Source organism: Emys orbicularis, chromosome 10 (genome assembly GCF_028017835.1).
Source record: "Emys orbicularis isolate rEmyOrb1 chromosome 10, rEmyOrb1.hap1, whole genome shotgun sequence".
In the NCBI taxonomy this organism is placed as follows: Eukaryota; Metazoa; Chordata; order Testudines; family Emydidae; genus Emys; species Emys orbicularis.
The window spans coordinates 467,024-485,713 of record NC_088692.1 but is presented as its reverse complement, the minus strand read 5'-3'; the positions used below and the strand labels follow the sequence as shown (position 1 = coordinate 485,713).

The following is an 18,690-nucleotide window of genomic DNA, read 5'->3' as shown; positions in this document are numbered from 1 at the left end:
ACAGCCTCCCTCCTTGTTCCCAATGCAGAGTCCCAAGCCCCAGTACTCACAGCCCCATGCAGCTCTGGGCAGCCGTGATACTGGGTCCAGCTCCGGCCTGTCCTTCTCGGGCGATTCCTCCCTGGCCCAGTGCTCCTCCTGGCTCCTGTCCTGGGGTGTCCCCGATCGGCCACCCTGTCCGTCTCAGGCTTCAGGCAGGTTCTCCCTGCTTCACTTTTCCAGGGCCTGCAGGCTGCTCTCCCTCTCCCTCAAGCTCCAGCGCTGCCCCCTGGAGTTTCCCTCCTTTTTTCTTACTCTCCCCCTCCCCCTTAGGAAAAAGATTTAAAGGGCCATGCTCTCTAAACCCCAAAGGGGTTACATATATATTCGTAATATTTATTTATTATTTGTTCTGTGGTAGCCTCCAAAAGTCCTAATCCGATCAGGGACCCTGGCGCTGGTGGGTTGTGTGATGTACACACTGGTTATTGCTACGTTAGCATAGACTACGAAGCTTTTTATCTTTCCCTGAGCACAGTCAGCACTACACACTGCTGAGGTGCACAGCACTGCTTTACTCCTTTATTGAAATCTCTCTTACCTGCATAACCCCATGGAGATACTGTCTAGGCGTCATGCTCAGGACCACTCAGGATCCAATACTCTCATAACAATACATTTCAAATGCTAATGCTAATATCTGATCAGAATACTCTACAGCCGCATCAAATGCTGCTATATGTCAGTTGCACTAACAAACCTCAGCATGTAATTTCTTGACATTTTTCTTCCCTATGTTAGAAACTTGTTTCAGTTATCTAGTTAATGGTTTATAAATCGTGCCTATCATTTTGGCATCTCGACATCTTACACAGATTATAACAAATACAAAATTAAAATATCTGTGGGCCAGGATCACAGAAAAAGCTTTTTCCAAACCTCTGGAGCCAGATATGAAAAAGAACTAACAATAGGGTTACCATACGTCCAGTTTTTCCCAGACATGTCCGGCTTTTCGGCAATCAAACCCCCGTCCGGGGGGAATTGCCAAAAAGCCGAACATGTCCGGGAAAATACCATCCGGGCACTTCCCCTCCCGCAGCTGCTCTGCTCCTTCCTTGACTCTTCGGCTCTGTTTAAGAGCCGAGCTGCCCGAGCGCTACCGGCTTCGGGCAGCCCCCGTGCCTCCGGACCCTGCACCGCCGGAGCCCAGGAGGGGAAGTGCCCGGCCGGGGGCGCAGGGTCCGGAGGCACGGGGGCTGCCCGAAGCCGGTAGCGCTCGGGCAGCTCGGCTCTTAAACAGAGCCGAAGAGTCAGGGGAGGAGCAGAGCCTCCGGCCGCGGCGGAAGTGCCCGGCCGGGGGCGCAGGGTCCGGAGGCATGGGGGCTGCCCGAAGCCCGAGCGCTACCGGCTTCACGGTTTGCCGGGCAGCCTCCAGACCCTGCGCCCCCGGCTGGGCGCTTCCCCTCCCGGGCTCCAGCTGCGCTGGGGAAGCGCCGGCCGGGGGCACAGGGTCTGGGGGCTGCCCGGCAAACCGTGAAGCCGGTAGCGCTCGGGCAGCCCTTTTCGCGTGGCTGGGAGGGAGGAGGGGGAGTTAGGGCGGGGACTTTGGGGAAGGGGCGGAGTTGGGCGGGGAAGGGGCGGAGTTGGGGCAGGGCCGGGGTGGGAAAGGGGTGGGGCCAGGGCCCCGTGGAGTGTCCTCTTTTTTAATTTTTTGAGTATGGTAACCCTAACTAACAATGCAATTGCTAAGCTGTCAAAAATCATTAACAGAGAGAAATGAAAAGAATACATGATTAAAAGATTTTTTTCTACAAAATAAAAATCTTGGAAATGCTGTATACAAAAACCATTAAAAGAATGGTACAGTTGCAAATGAAAGCACTCAAAAGTTAGGTAATGCCAGAATTGTGCATGATATAGTCATTACATGGTCATAGCCAATCTGTGTACTAAGTAAGTCAGAGCTGTTGCAGAAATAATTGCATGTAACTAAAGGATGTATCATGAAGTGTACATAAAAGGAGGCAGAGTTAAGGTTTCACATTCAACCATAATTTGGGCATTTCCTGACTTTTCAGCGCTTCACTTGCAGCCTTAATGTTCTTTAATTAGATATTATTAAAAACAGCTCTGGCTTAAAATGGTTTACTGCCTATGAAGCCTCAATACACATGAAGTCCTGTGTATGGAGGTGAACCGGCACTGAGAGCAAGATGTGTCATGTTGCTGTGCCACGTGCAATGTTGAGGGCTGAGTGTGGTGACATGAGGTGCAGTTTGGTCTAGCCCCGAAGCTGTTGCATTATTCTCTCTCCCTGAACTTACAGCTACATGTTGTGAAGATCTCCTGTGTTCTGTGGACTATGTACAAACTCTGACGTGTGTCCAGAAAACTGACCTCAGTGAGACTTTGTATAATCTCACTGCAACTTGGTATGTATTAATGAGCAAGAGAACAAAGATGAAATTAGCTGTGATTTGCCAGAGGCTAGAGTGCTGTTCTCCTTCCCAGAGCTTGCTCTCGCTCTCTCTCGCAGTGCCCAGCTCACAGCTGCCAGCCAATTGCCCAATCAACAGAGAGGGGAGTTCATGATTCCTGGCTTCCGTAACAGGGCTGTATTACCCCACCACCCACAGCTGTACTGACTGTGCTGGCTTCATTTCCTCTCCCCCACCCTGGAAGCTCCTCTGTCTCCTCAGGGTTGAGGCTGGGTCTGTTGCTCTTTAACAATGGAATTACATTCATCTGGAGCAGAATGTTAGGCCTCAGCCATCTTGTTCACAGACATTAATAAAGTTACTGCCCACTCCTTGCCAGCACGTGGGTTTATTTCTGGCCAGATCTGTGACCGTGTACCTCCCCTCCTACTGTAACCCTTGACCCCTCTCGGTCTTTGCATCCTATGAGAGCTCACTTACAGAAACTTCCCTGAATGAAAGAGACCACACAGCTCATATATAGCCAGTATATTAACCTATAACACCCTACTGACTTTGAAATGCCCTATCTCCCCTTATGTACCAACACCTCAGTGCTGTTTTCTTCTCCCTGTAGTCACACTTTTTTTCTCATAACTCTGCTTAGAGCTGAGTAAATAGAAGGAAAAGGTTTTTTGCAAATATTTATTTGAATTCAGAAGTGAATTTCCATTTGAAAACCTAATTGTGCCCCTTTTGCTTTTCATGAACTTCTCTGCTAACTCATTGAATTATGTGCTGTTCACAAATCACAGACCAGCCCCATTAAAATAGGAGGGGATGTATATTTGATTTTTAAAGGCTCCTTGAAGAAGAGATGAAAATTTCTGAGCACTTCTGCAATCTCCACCAGTCCTCCAGAACTGCTACTCACACTCAGTACACATGCTCCATGGACCTGAAGGAATTCACTTCTGATGACAAGTTCAGAGTAGATGTAACAAAGCTAGCTGATGGGCAATACACAACTTCCAAAGCATGCAGTGAATTTCTTCTGAGCAAGAACAGTAAGTACAAGAAATCATGAGCCTGGCTTTCTTCAGTAATTAAATCCAGGTGCCTCTGGGCATATGTAGCTCTGAGTCTCCTTTGAGTGCATAAAACAGCATCAAGGGTTTGTGCATGCATGTTCCTAGGTAGGGGGCCTACTGCATAAGGATACTAACCCACTGCCAAGGCTGGAGTGGCATGCATGTGTCCGTCCCTAGATATTGCTTGTCCCTGGAGTATCAGGTGACTTGTTCCCACCTCAGATCTGCTCCAGATCCAAATAACTATGATGTTAGTTATTTAGCCAGAATCAGACGTGACAGTGAAGGGTCACTTCCACTGGACATGTCACAAACATCCCCTATACAGGACTGTAGCAGCCTTTCCAGTGGGAAATCAAAGAGCAACATGAAGTTATTGCCCTGTCTGGTGGCATAAAATATCCCTAGAATAATGCAGGCAGGGCCTCTCCCTCTTTCCTGAGTCACCTCTTGTACAGGGGAGTTAGTCTTCATGATAGGAAGTTCAGGGTGGATTCTGGCATAGCCTATTCTGCCAGTTCACACAGCATATTGCTGAACCCTGAATCCTCCAATAAGCCGTGAGGTTAATGAGTGCCCACTAGACCCACAAAGGGCTGTAACCCACTGTCAGAGTTTCAGTATTCCGTTTATTCTGAAAATGAAACTTCAGGTAACTAGTGTCTAGACGAGTGTGAAAAAGATTACAGGAAAATGGACGACATTGCATGGACATGAGTAATAAGTAATTGGTGCTGCTTTCAGAGACAATTCCAGTCCACTGCACCCAGACTGTGCACCTCTCCTCGGTGCTGGGGGGTCTCAGGACAGTGAAAATCGGCACAATTTGTCTTTCTGTGTTCCCACCCACAGTTAAACCGTACCCTCCGTTCAATCTGACTGCCGTGTTTTCAGATGGATATAACATCTCTTGGAAAACCATCTATCAGAACTCTCTGTTTTACTTTTTGGATGATGAGCTGGAATATGAGCTGCGGTATAAGAAGAAGAGTGACACCTGGGAGGTAAGAGGGAAGCAAAGATACCCATGAAATTGCATGTACCAGCAGAACATGTGTGCAGGCATGAACCAAAGCAGGAGAAGCCCAGGAACTTGTCAAATAATAACCCCGAGCTCTGATGTGGGTGGGTGAGGAGGAGATGTCCTCGGGGTGTACATGGTGTTTTCATTTGATTGTCTTGGCTGGAAACAGAACTAAGGTTGAAGCAAGATTTGGAGGTCGGGATAATTTATCCTTGTGTTTGAGAGGCTCTGTCTTTTGTAGGCAAGACTTCTAGCTCAGGCCTGTCCTACACCAGATGAATCGTACACCAGGCCAATGCTGCAGCCACCCAAGGATTAGCAGAGGCTGCTCAGCCGAGGTGCTGTCCTGTCAGAAAGCAAAAGGAGTGTGAAATAGGTTCGCCTCCCTCCCAGCGAAGTGTGACATTCACAGCTGTGGGGCTGCTGCAGTCACCCGACTGTACAGTGCACGTTCTAGTGGGGGGACTCTGCGGTGCAGCTGTCAGCCCTAGCGCTGCCCTGAGCACCAGGCTCCAGGGACCGTGGCCCACGGATGTAGTGCTGGCACTGATGAAGCCCAGCCTCCACTAGGCCTGCTCTGCTGCCCTGTCGTTTCCTGGCTATTTCCTGGGTCTGCGGTCATGTCTGCAGCACCCCAGGCAAGAGTCCCCATTCATGATACTGTCATGTGAAATCAATGGGGATGATACAGGACAGGAGAGCCTAGGGGCTCTTAGGTCCTATGCAGAGATCCAGACTCTGGCTGCCTGGCTCCCATCCACCCTAGGTACTGCTAGGTACAAACATCTCTGATAGAGTTACTGCTTAAGGCAAATTGCATTGCAGACTCTGCTCCCCCTGAGAAACAGACAGGCCGTGTGTCCCTCTCCTTCAGCCATAAGCGTAGTTTGACTTCTATATTTGGGGGGGTAAGGGGTAGAGGGGTGAGGCTTGGTGGGGGATCTGGGTGCATGGGGGTGGGGCTCAGCGGGGGGGCTCTGGATGCAGGGGGTGAGGCTTGGCAGGGTGGCGATTCAGGTGGGGGGCTCAGTTGGGAGTTTCTGGAGGTGGGGGGGGTCTGGCTGCATGGAGATTAGGCAGATGGGGGGGCAGCTCCCAGCTCCCCATACAGGGACCCCTCCCCCTGCAGCTGAGGAGTGATGGGGGCAGAAAGCAGGGTGGGGGGTACAAAGCTTCCTGGAGCCAGGGGAAGTTCTTGGGGGTGGGTCTGACCCAGCCCCCGGTGGCTCCCTGCAGGGGACGTCCCATCACCCTCTTCTCTTCCTCCCCCACCCCTCCCGCCCCAGCCAGGACTGGCAGCTGAGCACTCACTGGGGTTGGGAAGCAGCTCTGCTCCCCTCCCCTCCCACAGCCCACGTGGGGAAACTGACCAGCAGGCCCAGAGCTCCTGGCAGCACCCCTCGCCCACCCAAGGTTACTCTCTGCCCCCCTAGGGAGCTCGTGGGGGGCAGCAGCCTGCCGGTCAGTCTCCCCACGTGGGCTGTGTGGTGAGTCTCTCCTGCCCTCCCCTTACGCAGACCCCTGTGGGGCAAACTGCTGTGCATTCACAGTGCTCCTGGTGTCACCCCTCGTGTCCCCCCGACATTCCTCCACAGGGAGGAAGCAGGACCAACTACAAGGGAGAAATCTGGGTGCCCTCCCCCCATGCGTTGCCTCTGCATCGTATCCAGTTTGGGGGGACAATTTCCCTCATGTCTACCCCAATCTGCGTCCCATGCCCTCAGCCTGCAAAGCAAAGCTCCTGCCTTGTGGCTGTAGAGAGGAGGGTGTTATGGAGTGTCTCTGCTCAGCCGGTACTTGCCGCTCCCTCACTGAGATTACAGTCCCCTGCTCCCCTCTGGTGTGTAAGCAGCAGGCAGCACATGGCACCGTGTGCAGTGTATGTAGCGAGGCTGTGGGTGCTCTCCGTGTTTCTTTTAGCTGAGATCACGGACATTTTCTAGGATGTGTTCAGACCTGTCTAGCTACCAACAGTGTGATAGATCAGAGCATGGCATTTCAGAGGGGAGCTGGAGGGTCAAAGCATCGCCTTCTGCAAGGAACTAGGGAAGTGCTAACCCATCAGTGCTGGAATAAAGATGGATGGGCTCGAAAAACCCAGACCTTGACACCCGCAAGACTTTGAATGCTTACATGCTAGGTCTGTTTTGTGGGCTTAGGCCTGTCTCTAGTGAGATGTCATTGCTATTCAGAAGGCAAAGCAAGGGGATCAGATGGTTCTAAAAGGTTACAGTTAGTTGGTCTAATATTGAAACTGACACTTTCTTAGTCAGAAACAGAACCTTTGGGGGTGGGGAGCGAGAGGGGGCTGGGAATGAACCCTCAACTTCTGCTAAAAGTTGCTTTGGTGTTTCACTTTGCACAGAATCAGAAGAGTAAAGTGATACCAGAGGACGAGCGAAGCGTGGTGCTCCTGCCACTGGAATTCCAGAGGGACACAGACTATGAGTTCCAGGTGCGAGCCAAGCCCCGGCCTGGCTCTGACTACCTGGGGGTTTGGAGTGAATGGAGTTCCCTGCTAACCCTGAAAACTGAACCTGAGGGTAAACAAAGCATCAGCCCCTCTTTGCCTTCCTGTCCTTGCTGCCTCCTCCCCTGTCTGATGCTAGCCAACAGTTCCAGAAAGTCACAGCACAGAGCTCAGCCCATTGCTTGTTCAGCCCTCTAATGGAGCGAATAAACCCCCCGATTGGTCTGCCAGACTCCAGATTTATTAATCTGGGCATCCTGCAATGCCCACCTTGTCTTGGGAGCATTTGGGGAGGGTATGTTGAGGTGTACTGGGTATTGGATTATAAACTGATGCTGATGTAATTTGGGCACTTTGCATTGGTTTTACAATATGTAATACACCTTGAGTTTAGAGGGTACGGCTATGCTGCATTTTAAAACGCATGGCAGCAAGTCTCAGAGCATGGCTCTACAGACTCAGCCTTGTGAGGCTCACACTCTAGCACTAAAACAGCTGTGCAGACATTCGGGCGCAGCTGGAGCTTTGGCTCTGAACCCCCTCACCCCCAGACTTCAGGGCCTCAGCTCCAGCCCAAGCGTAAATGTCTGCATAGCAGACTTTAGCACTGTAGTGTGTGGGCCTGGTCTCTGAGACTCACTGCCCTGGGTTTTAACATGCAGGTAGACATAACTAGGGAGGCACTGTCATCTGAAGACAGAGCAGTGAGGGCTATTACCAGTTCTCTTTTAAATGTTGGCCTTCCAGGATCCTGCTGGCATCATGATAGTTTTCAGAAATCGGGACAGTCTGAGATGATCAGGTTCCACTGCTGGAGTTCAGGGTCCCCCATTCAGATCCAGGGGGTTGGGTTCGGGGAGCCTGCTTTCAGATTTGAGTTCAGGGCGCTGACTTTTAGGACTGGGGAGTTTATATCCAGCTTTGAGACTGGGGTTTGGTACAGCGATCCGGCATTCACATTATACAGCATGTGATTCTGACTCCTGCATAGAGGTCATGCCAGTGCACAAAGCAACATAGGTGGCATATTTGGCCAAGTGGGTAGAGGGTGCTTCCACCGGTGCCTTGCAGGAGTATTTCCTCAAGTTGTGCAGGGGGAGGGACTAGGACTATTGGCATATGGCAAAGGACTTCCACCTGCCAGAGCTGGGCTCTCCCCTGAGGCATATGCCAAGGGTGCTTTCTGCTCTATGTTGTAGGTTTATGTTGTAGATGAGTCCATATGATGTCTTTGCATCCCTCCCGCTGCACCCCAGGCCACTTGCCTGCCTCATCATCCAGGCCCCCTTTCCTTGCCTACTTCTGAAGCCCCTGGAAGGTGTCCCAGGCAGGTGCTAATCAGACACAGCTGACCAATACCAGATCAGGGGTCCTTGGTACAAGGAGCTGCACATTGAGTCCTGTGTCTCCTAATAGAAAGTGATCCAAGAAAGTGCGATGTCCGCAGGATGCGGCTCTGTCAGAGCTGTGGACAAACAGCCCAGATTGCAGTCAGATTCTGTGCTGCCCATACCCCTGCCATGGGAGCGATACCATCTGGGCTCCCAAGGAGGAAAAGAAATGCCTGACCCCAGTTCCAGAGAGCTGTGCCGCAGGCCAGCGCCTCAGAGCTCACAGGAAAAGATTTGGGGTGTTGCGATCCCAGTGCTTTTCCACCCCTCTGTCCTTGACCTCTCCTGCTTTCTCTGGTATCTTTAGACAGAAGCCGAAATGCAGGATAAGAACTGACTAACCCTGCTTGGTTTGCCCTCAGAGAGCCCAGGAGTGCGATGGCTGGTGTCGCTGCTCGCCTTTGCTCTGGTCGCTGTCTCCGTCACAGTGTTTCTGACCAAACACCAGAGGTAAGAGCACACAGGGGGTGCTGGGAAATACTCTGTTCGGCATCTGCTCTATGTGACCTCCCAGTCCCAGGTTTTCTCATCGTTGTCAGTCCAAGTCAGCAGTTAATCAGCGACTGTTTGCACAGCGCTGTTCCTCTTCCCAGGAGGCGGGGAGGGGATTCCACTTTCATTAGTAACCCACCACGAAAGGCACAAAGACTCAGCCCTCTACTGTGATCTCCTGGGTGAACAGGACTGGGGCAGTGCTTGGTGGACTCACAGCCCTGTCTGTGCCCACAGCACTGCCCTTCCCAGAGATCTGCTGCTGCCTGTGGCAAGCTAGCTCCTGGGCCTTTGTTGTTAGCACGCTGACTCCTCAGCCCTCCCCTTTCTGAGGGGACTCTGCCCTCTAGCGGAGCCCTGCTTCCAGTGATGCTCATGTGGGCTGGACTTTTCGCCTGCCCTTCTGAATTGGGAGCACTGCTAATTGCTGCTTGTGTGAAACCCACAGCACCTGGGGCAAGGTGAGAGTAGAGTCTCTAATGATCCAGACGGGGGCACCTGGGAGCAGAACCCAGACCAGGCAAAGTGTACCTGCTCCAAGCTGGGGGAAGGAAGGTCCCTGGGGTTTGTAGCCTCCGGGGAACCTGGGCACTGGGCATTTCCAGGCCTGGGAGACCATTTGTAGGGTTGGGGGGCAAGGACCACAAAGTTCGGGGGCAGAAGCTGGGAGCCTTTTTTCAAGACAAGCCTGGGGCCTGAGCATTTCGGGAGGGGGTGCTGAGCATTATGGGAGGCAGGGCTCCAGGCTCACATGTTTGTTGAGCAGAGCCTGGAGGCCACGCCAGTCGAAAACTCCATTAGCCTGGCCCATCCTGAGACACAGGAGGATGGAGCATTACCAGGAGGGCAGATAGATCCATTTTCTTAGCAGAACCCACTCAAGGGGAATTAGGCTCCCAGCAAGGCCTGGGCAGGCGACTCCAGCTGCTCAATCCCAGATGCTTTGGCTTGGGCCTGTGAAACATGCCTGACACTGAATCCTTGCTCTTGCTTTCTGTTCCAGCATATGGAAAAAGCTGGGGGGTTTCATCCCGGATCCTGCTCCCTTTTTCAAACCACTTTACGTGGTACACAACGGAGATTTCAAGGTATAAATGGAACAAATCATGTCCACGAGCAGAGGTGCACACTGCAGAATTAAAACAAACGGCCCAGCTCCTTCACTCAGGCTGGGGCTTTCCAGAGGAAGCGGTGGGAGGAGGAGTCTAGTGCAAGAGAATCTCAAGTGACACTTGGGTGCAGGTTTGAATTTACCAGTGTATCTGCCTGTGGAAAGAGCAGGCCTGCTGGCCAGCTTTGGGGGCTGTGGAGAGAATAATTTGGGGGAGTCTTTAGCTCTCCACTTTCATTTTCAATCTTCAATTTTCTTGGCCACTTTGTCATTTTACCCCCTTGGGGCACCTTTTACAACAGTAGCACAGCAGATTCATTCACAACCCTAGGGGAGCTAAACCAGCTCTGCACAGCCTCTCCGTGCTGCTTTGTATTTGGGCCTCTATGTTTTCACTGCACCAGAATATGGCTCTTGTGTTGCACCTTAGTATCATAAAGATTTTACACCCAGGACATAGCTGGCAAAGCACTCTCTTGTATACCCAGTAGCCATCTGAGTGGTCTATGAGGTGCAGTCTAGGACCATTCTCATTCCAGTCTTCTGCTTATGCCGGGAACCCAGTGTTAGCCCTAACAATTCCCCCTAGGAGATCTTTTAATCCAGAGAGCGGTTGTAGGTAACAGCCTGGAAACATGGTTAGACCTGGAGGGGTAAATAACCAGCCCAGTAACATTTGTCAAGCTGCAGCTATCTCTGAGTTAGGTGCGTATCCTTCTGAAGTCATAAGAACATAAGAACGGCCATACTGAGTCAGACCAAAGATCCATCTAGCCCAGTATCCTGTCTTCCAACAGTGGCCAATGCCAGGTGCCCCAGAGGGAATGAACAGAACAGGGAATCATCAAGTGATCCATCCCCTGTCGCCCATTCCCAGCTTCTGGCAAACAGAGGCTAGGGACACCATCCCTGTCCATCCTAGCTAATAGCCATCGATGGACCTATCCTCCATGAACTTATCTAGTTCTTTTTTGAACCCTGTTGTAGTCTTGGCCTTCACAACATCTTCTGGCAAAGAGTTCTACAGACTGTGTGTTGTGTGAAAAAAATATTTCCTTTTGTTTGTTTTAAACCTGCTGCCTATTAATTTCATTTGGTGCCCCCTAGTTCTTGTGTTATGAAAAGGAGTAAATAACACTTCCTTATTTACTGTCTCCACACAAGTCATTATTTTATAGACCTCAATCATATCCCCCCTCAGTCATCTCTTTTCAAAGCTGAAAAGTCCCAGTCTTATTAATCTTTCCTCATACGGAAGCCATTCCATACCCCTAATCATTTTTGTTGCCCTTTTCTGAACCTTTTCCAATTCCTATATATCTTTTTTTGAGATGGGGCAACCACATCTCCACACAGTATTCAAGATGTGGGTGTACCATGGATTTATATAGGGGCACTTTTCTGTCTTAGTCAGTAACTTTATCTAGTTCATAGAATCATAGAATATCAGGGTTGGAAGGGACCTCAGGAGGTATCTAGTCCAATCCCCTGCTCAAAGCAGGGCCAATCCCCAACTAAATCATCCCAGCCAGGGCTTTGTCAAGCCTGACCTTAAAAACCTCTAAGGAAGGAGATTCCACCACCTCCCTAGGGAACCCATTCCAGTGCTGTTACCCTGATTCTCTTCTCACTTAAAAACAGCCAAACTCTTTTTTGCTTTAATCCTTAACATTTCCCTCTCTGGCTAAATGGCATGCAAAGAGCAGGGTTCACAATGGAATTCTGATGGACTTTAAAGTGAGGCGAGAAAACTGTGAATTCCAAGTGTGCTTTTCAGTCATAGTCCAGAGGGGACCCTGCCATACAATGGATGAATGGGGATAATGCCAGTGTCCGAATGCAGATTTCACATTACCTCATCTTCCTGCACAAAACCTGTTGTTAAAGCAGCTCTTATTAGAGGCACTTCAAAAGCTACTTCTTGTTTCTGTTTCTTCTCTGACCCCCTTGGGAGAAACACCAGCTGCGCCCTAATGTAGAGACTTTAGCCAGGTGCCCAAAGAGACCGTTGATAAAAATGGTAAATTTTCATATTTTCTGCTCATGAGTTCATGCAGAACAAAATAAAAAATTCCTCCCATTACAGTGCCCCCACCCAGCTCCCCTTCTGATGTCTGCTCTCTTCTTCCATTTCAGCCTTACTTCGCCACTTCCCTTCTTGCCCCTGCACTAAACTTATCGAGCCTATCACGCTCCTCTTAGCTCACTTATTGCTGAGGAGTTTGAAACACGTTTCTTTATTCCTGGGTGTTTCTTCCTGAGGCTGATCAGCCATGGTATCTACACAGGGGACTTTGGCATCTTGTCTCTCTCACTGGAGTCATTCTGATGCCTCAGCATAAACCACTTTCCCTGCACATGACCCTATCTTTACTGCATAATAGTTGAGCGGTTACCCAAGCCCCAAAGCCAAGCAGCATCTGACTCCCACAACGAGTTCCCAGTTTTGCACCATGAGACGCTAGCTCAGAATTGCAGAAAATTACAATCTATCAAAAATGGACTAGAATAGTATATTGAAAATATTATTATGCCATCCCATAAATGAATGGTAGGGCTGCACCTGGCACACCATGTGCTGTGTGGTCACAGCATCTCCAACAGAATATAGTAAAAATAGAAGGTGTTCGGAGACGAAGAAGTGAATTGATTACAGGCCTTGAAACAGTGTGTATCATGAGAGACTGAAAAGATTGGTGTAATTAGTTCGGAGGAAACAAAGAAGAAGGGACTTGACAGAGGTATACAAAATACTGCCTGGTCTAGAGGAGAATCACTGCACACTCCCATTCACCCTCTCTCATAACACAAGAGCAAAGGGACCTTCAAGGACAATGAAAGGCAACACACTTAAAATTAATAAAGGAAGGAATTTTTATGTAAGTCACAATAAATATGTGGAATTCACTGCCACGAGATATCATTGAGGCCAAGGGCTTAGCAGAACTCTAAAAGGACCGGCTGTGTATCTGGCTAAAAGCGCATGCACAGTTACGTAGAGAAGATAAACAATATAAATGTATATCTCCCGTTTCAGGCCGTAAGCCAGCTCAGCTCTCTGATAGGGTAAAGAAGAAACTCCCTCTCAGCAGTGTGAGGCTGCTAAGGTCTCTTACTAACTCTCAGAAAGGGACCCTCAAGTGCTGCCACATCCTGCCCCTCTGGTGCCCTTAGCCCAGGGGTGAGCAAACTATGGCCCGCGGGCCGGATCTGGCCCACCAGCCGTTTTAATCCGGCCCTCGAGCTCCCGCTGGGGAGCAAGGTCTGGGGCTTGCCTCACTCCGGCGCTTCAGCCAGAGAGCAGGGTCAAGAGCCGCTCCACGCGGTTCCTGGAAGCAGTGGCATGGCCCCTCTCTGGCTCCTACGGATAGGGGCAGCCAGGAGGCTCTGCTCTGCACGCTTCCACCACCCCAGCACCGCCTCCACAGCTCCCATTGGCCGGAAACTGCAGTCAATGGGAGCTGCAAGGGCGGTGCCTGCAGACAGGGCAGCGTGCAGATCCACCTGGCTGCGCCTCCACGTAGGAGCTGGAGAAGGGACATACCACTGCTTCCAGGAGCTGCTTGAGGTAAGCGCTGCCCAGAGCCTGCACCCCTGAGCCTCCTCCCGTGTCCCAACCCCCTGCTGCGGCCCTGATCCCCCTCCCACCCTCCAAACCCCTCGATCCCAGCCTGGAACACCCTCCTGCACCTCAAACTTCTCCTCCCCAGCCCACCCGAGAGCCCGCACCCCAGCTGGAGCTCTCACCCCACCATGCCCCAAACCCCAGGACCAGCCCTGATCCCCCTCCCGCCCTCCGAACCCCTTGATCCCAGCCCAGAGCACCCTCCTGCACCCCAAACCTCTCCACCCCAGAGCCCGCACCCCAGGGGTGAAAGTAACTTAAAAGACTTACCTGTACGCCGGAGTCCTGAGCGGGGGTGTGGCCTCAACCAGAAGAGGCGTGGTCTCAACCGGAAGAGGGGGGGCCTTTCGAGATTGAAAGGCCCTGGGGCTCCGGCTGTGGCTGGGAGCCCCAGGGCCTTTAAATCACCCCGGAGCTACCAGCTGCAGAGGCGGCTGGGAGCCCCAGGGCTCGGGGGCAAATTAAAGGGCCTGGGGCTCCGGCCGCCGCGGAGCTCTGGGCCCTTTAAATCACCGCAGGAGCCCGGCTGCCGGAGCTCCGGTGGCGCTTTAAAGGGCCCGGGACTCCCCGCAGCGGCTGGAGCCCTGGGCCCTTGAAATCACCGCTGGGGAAGCTGGTCCAGTCCGGCACGGCATACTGGCTCTTGCCGGTACGCCGTACCCAACCGTACCGGCTTACTTTCACCTCTGCCGCACCCTCCACTGGCGCCCCCCCCCCAGAGCCTCCTCCCGCTCCCTGAACTCCTCATTTCTGGCCCCACCCCAGGGCCCGCACCCCCAACCAGAGCCCTCACCCCCTCCTGCACCCCAACCCCAATGTTGTGAGCATTCATGGTCCGCCATACAATTTCTATTCCCAGATGTGGCCCTCGGGCCAAAAGGTTTGCCCCCCCGCCTTAGCCGGAGGCTGAGCCAAGTCAGACAAGAGCCTGGAGCTTGGAGCTAGTCCCAGCTGTGGTTCCAAGGCAGCCCTGGGAGGCACTGCCCGCTGGGAGCTCAGCAAGTGCAGCCAAGTCTACTTACTACCCTGAAAGGAGGGGGCAAGGCAGGGGCCGTGCTGACCAACCACTGAGGTAGGGCACGTTGGGGAAGCAGAGGAGCGGCCTTGGGGGAACTGATTTCGTTTGTTGCATGGAAGGAATGTACATTTGGAGACATTTGCTGATTTGGTGTCAGTTTGGGTTAAACCAGCGCCCCTGAGATAACCCCCAACCCCGTAGGCGACAGGTGTTCAAACTGCAGTGACTCTTTTTCATTGTCCTCAGCAGCCCTGCCCTGAGCACTGCTGATCCCAAAGGATCTCTCAGCGCTCTGGAGAGAGGTCACTTCCTGCTCTGGGGTGGAAAAGTGACAGCCGTTCTCCATCGGACTGGGACAGAGGGTTTTGCCCGCTCTGTTCCTCGTTGGGCTGCTGAGAGGGAATGAAAGGTCATTCATTTCTAAGTTACAAAATGGTGAAGCTGAGAAACTTCTGGGAAATTAATTAAGTTGCAGAATAAAGCAACAGTCGCCCACACAGTTATCAGCCGCAGCACGAAATGCACAGACAAGGGCGCTACAGAGGATGTGGTGACCTTGCTAACACCTGAACAGGGACTTGATTACCAGCTGGCAAAAAACAACTGTTCTAGGACACATTCAACCACAGTCTGTCTGCACAAAACCAGGCAGCTGAGAAATTCTCTTCAGGTAGCACTGAGGGACAAGGCAGTGGGAGCCCAACACTCAGTAGACTTGTCCCGCTTGTCCCTTCTTAAATGCTTTGGAGTCTTGGTAGCAGCTGTGGGTAGCAAGTGCTGGGAGTGTGAGGGTCACTTATGGCTTTATTTTCACTTACTCTTTACTTTGTGAGGATCCCTCCGTAGCTCTTTGCTCTCCCCAGGCAGGGGCTTAGCCCAGGGCTGGTTGTCTTTTTTTTATTATTATTTTTAATTCAATGAAAATCTGTTCAGTAATTTCTGAGTTATAGAAGAATGAAAAATACCAGCTCCAAAGCTGCTCTGTTTACAGAGGATGGTATCCCAGCACCTTTGGCTCTCTAGGCCCATTTATTCCATCACGATTCCCATACCAGCCCCGTTCAGAGCTGGTGGAATGAAGGGTCTCTCCATTTTTGTCTGTGGATGTGCCCGGCATACTCTAGTCCTGGATCTGGCTGGCAGGGAATAAGTGATTCCCATTATTAAGTGCAGACAGCATTGTTAGAGAACATATTGTAAGAAATACAGACAGAACTGAAAGCAGAGTAGTAGTGCTTACTAGTTATTTCGTACAATTCTTGTTGCACGCTGAGTGGAACTGGACCCTTGGGAGAAGGAGTGAGAGATAGCGGGCGAGCAGCAAGTACTTTCTGCCTGTTTAACGCCAAGAAAAGGGGTTTGCGCTTTTTTTGTAAACAGCCTTTTGCACGTCTGAGCACCTGCCCATTCCTACCCTTTACATCTCACAGACAGCCAGGGTTAAAAATCAAGTAATCAGCATAAACCTTATGATTGCAGCTTTAAATGTATGTTTTCCATGTCGCGTGTGAGACGGTAACAAGCAGTATTCCAAACCTGACCCCCAACGTTTCACTGCTCTGTCTAGTTAGACTGACAGTAGTTTGGGGCAGGAACTGTGTTTTTCTAGATATCTGTAGAGCACCCAGCACAGTTTGGGCACTTGTGCAATATAAATGATTGATATTAATTAGTACAGGGCCATTGGAACAACATCTGGTTTTAGCTAGGGCTTGTCTTCACTACCGCGCCGGCACAATGCTGACGGGAAAGTGCTCTTCCGTCAATGTAATTACTCCACCTCAACGAGAGGCGGAAGCTATGTTGGCGGGAGTGCGTCTCCCACCAGCATAGCATGGTGTGGACACGGGTTTAAGTCGATGTAACGTACATCGCTCAGGGGGGTCGTTTTTTAACACCCCTGAGTGACGTAAGTTACATCAACCTTAGCAGTAGTGTAGACAAGCCCCTAGAGAATTAGAGGATTCAGCCAGGAGTGATGGCTGTGAAATAAAGACAATGAAGTATTTATTCTTCTTTGGGCCGTGCCCACCGAGCATGAGGGCCCCCCCACTTCAGACAGATGTGTCCCAGCCCCTAGGGGCTTATGAGCTAAATCATAATGTACACAGGACATGACAAGTGAGGGCGAGAACAGAGCAGAGGGGGGCGTACTGGGGCTGGGCAGGTTACACAAAGAAACTCGGATCATGTACACTCCTAAGGGAGCAGAGGCCAGGGCAGTGCTGCAGCAAACGGGGTTTGGGGCATTCTAGACATGGGGGCAGCATGACCAGCAAGCAGAGCCGTGTGTGTGTGAGAGGATGCCAGAGAGCACTAAGGCTGGGCTTGCTGGGTCGGATGCAGCAGGAGGCAGGGTCCCGGAAAGGGGTAGGGGCTGTGTGATGAGGGAGCAAAGGCCAGGCCAGGAGCTTGACCAGCAGAGTACAAAGGCAGGGACACACTCCAAGCTTGAGGGGCAAGTACAAAACAATGAAACAAAGAGCTAGATAAAACTACCTAATTGAATTGACTTACAGATAATTCTCCTGTAGCTGCTGGGCTTGGTAATAATGCCACTGAAATTCTTGCCATTCCCGGTCGGTTAAGAGTCCGATTTCCCTCTGAAAAACAATTCAGGTCCTGGGGCAACCGCAAGCCACAGCCCCACTGCCACCTCATACCATCCCTGCCCATACCAATGCGATTTTCCAGCTGCTGGCCACCACTGAGTGCAGCGTTAATAACCTCTCTCCTTGTGTCTCTGTGCAGAAATGGGTTGGTGCATCCTGTACCAAAGCAACACTGGATTTCTTTGAGTGGGGGATTGTCCTTCCAGAAGTTTTAGAAGTTTACAGCAAACACCTTTCCCACAACACTGCTGCTGAGGAGCTGAAAGAACTCAATAAAGATCACCCTCGCAAGACCTGCGTGTCTTGCCTGGCCATGCACGGTCAGGACAGCCAGTCCCGTCTGTCCAGTTTGAACAGTAGCAGTGGGACACAGGACCAGTCATATGGTCATCTCTCTATTGACACTGTAACTGTGGCTGATGAATTTACACCTTGTTACTCACAATGCAATTGTAACAATGCTCACAGGGATCATGAGCATCTGGATGCTGATGGAGAGGATGGCTACCCCAAGGTTAATCTTGACGGTGATAACAGTGAAATTTCCAGCAGTTTGCCTCTGGCTGCCCTGAGTGCACAAGATAACATAATTTCCTCGGGCTCCGTGTCTATGGAGCACTCATGGAGGAATGCAAGTCCCTCGGTGCACCATCTGATGGCAGAGGCCCTGGGAGGAGGGATGGGGAGTATTTTAGAGGCCCTTTGCCTGCATCATGAGCAGTGGGATTTAGAAAGTCCAGCTTCTCTGCCTTCTCCAGATGGTGAAAGTGTTTCCTATAGCGATGGCCCTTACGACTTTTTCTCTCCTAATACACGAACTGGTGATGGTTACCCAGCAATTTGCCTAGATTTAGACACCATTGACAGTGGATTTGTGGACTCAGATTGTGGGAGTCCAATCGAGTGTGAATTTGAGAAAAGCAGTCAGACCAATTCAGGCTGTAGTTCTGGATCCATCACACTCGAAAATGAAGGAGAGGACTTCCCACGGAGTTACGTCAAACAGTGGGTCTCCTGTCGCTCTGCCACACCGCCCAGTGGGACGCAGACAAACTAAGGATTCGTGCTCCTTGCCATTTCCAAGCCTGTGCACTAATACAGGAGCCCAGAAAAACTATGCAGCACAACGGGAACAGAACCAAATTTGCTTAGTGCAAGCAGCCTGTATCTCATGCAACTTAAACTAGCAGCTGCACAGAAATTTGCCTTTTTCTACTGCTATCCACCCTAGGTTCATGTCACATCAGATCTGACATGATCACTTTTTGACAGCTTCTCTGGTCAGAGTGGTGCACACTGAGCTATGGAATTTCATTTCTTCCATGCAGGAAAAGCAGCTGCACCCTGGGAATGGACCTTTAGCTTGGGGAAATGCACAAGATTTTGAAGCCATGTTTATAAAGAGAGTATGAAACTTTCAAATGATTCTTCCTCACTAGTCTCACTCGGCCTGAGAG

The 18,690-nt window shown here is 51.1% G+C and overlaps 1 protein-coding gene across 1 annotated transcript in view; it reads left to right on the top strand.

Moving 5' to 3' along the window:
- Positions 1-18,290, top strand: part of IL21R (interleukin 21 receptor) — a 29,529-nt gene extending 11,239 nt beyond the window's left edge. Inside the window, exons 3-9 of the mRNA XM_065412795.1 lie at positions 2,309-2,414; positions 3,261-3,466; positions 4,343-4,494; positions 6,880-7,057; positions 8,738-8,825; positions 9,871-9,955; positions 17,373-18,290. Coding sequence (XP_065268867.1) covers positions 2,309-2,414; positions 3,261-3,466; positions 4,343-4,494; positions 6,880-7,057; positions 8,738-8,825; positions 9,871-9,955; positions 17,373-18,290 — 1,733 coding nt within the window. The remainder of the gene's footprint in view (positions 1-2,308; positions 2,415-3,260; positions 3,467-4,342; positions 4,495-6,879; positions 7,058-8,737; positions 8,826-9,870; positions 9,956-17,372) is intronic.
- Positions 18,291-18,690: the final 400 nt, after the last annotated feature.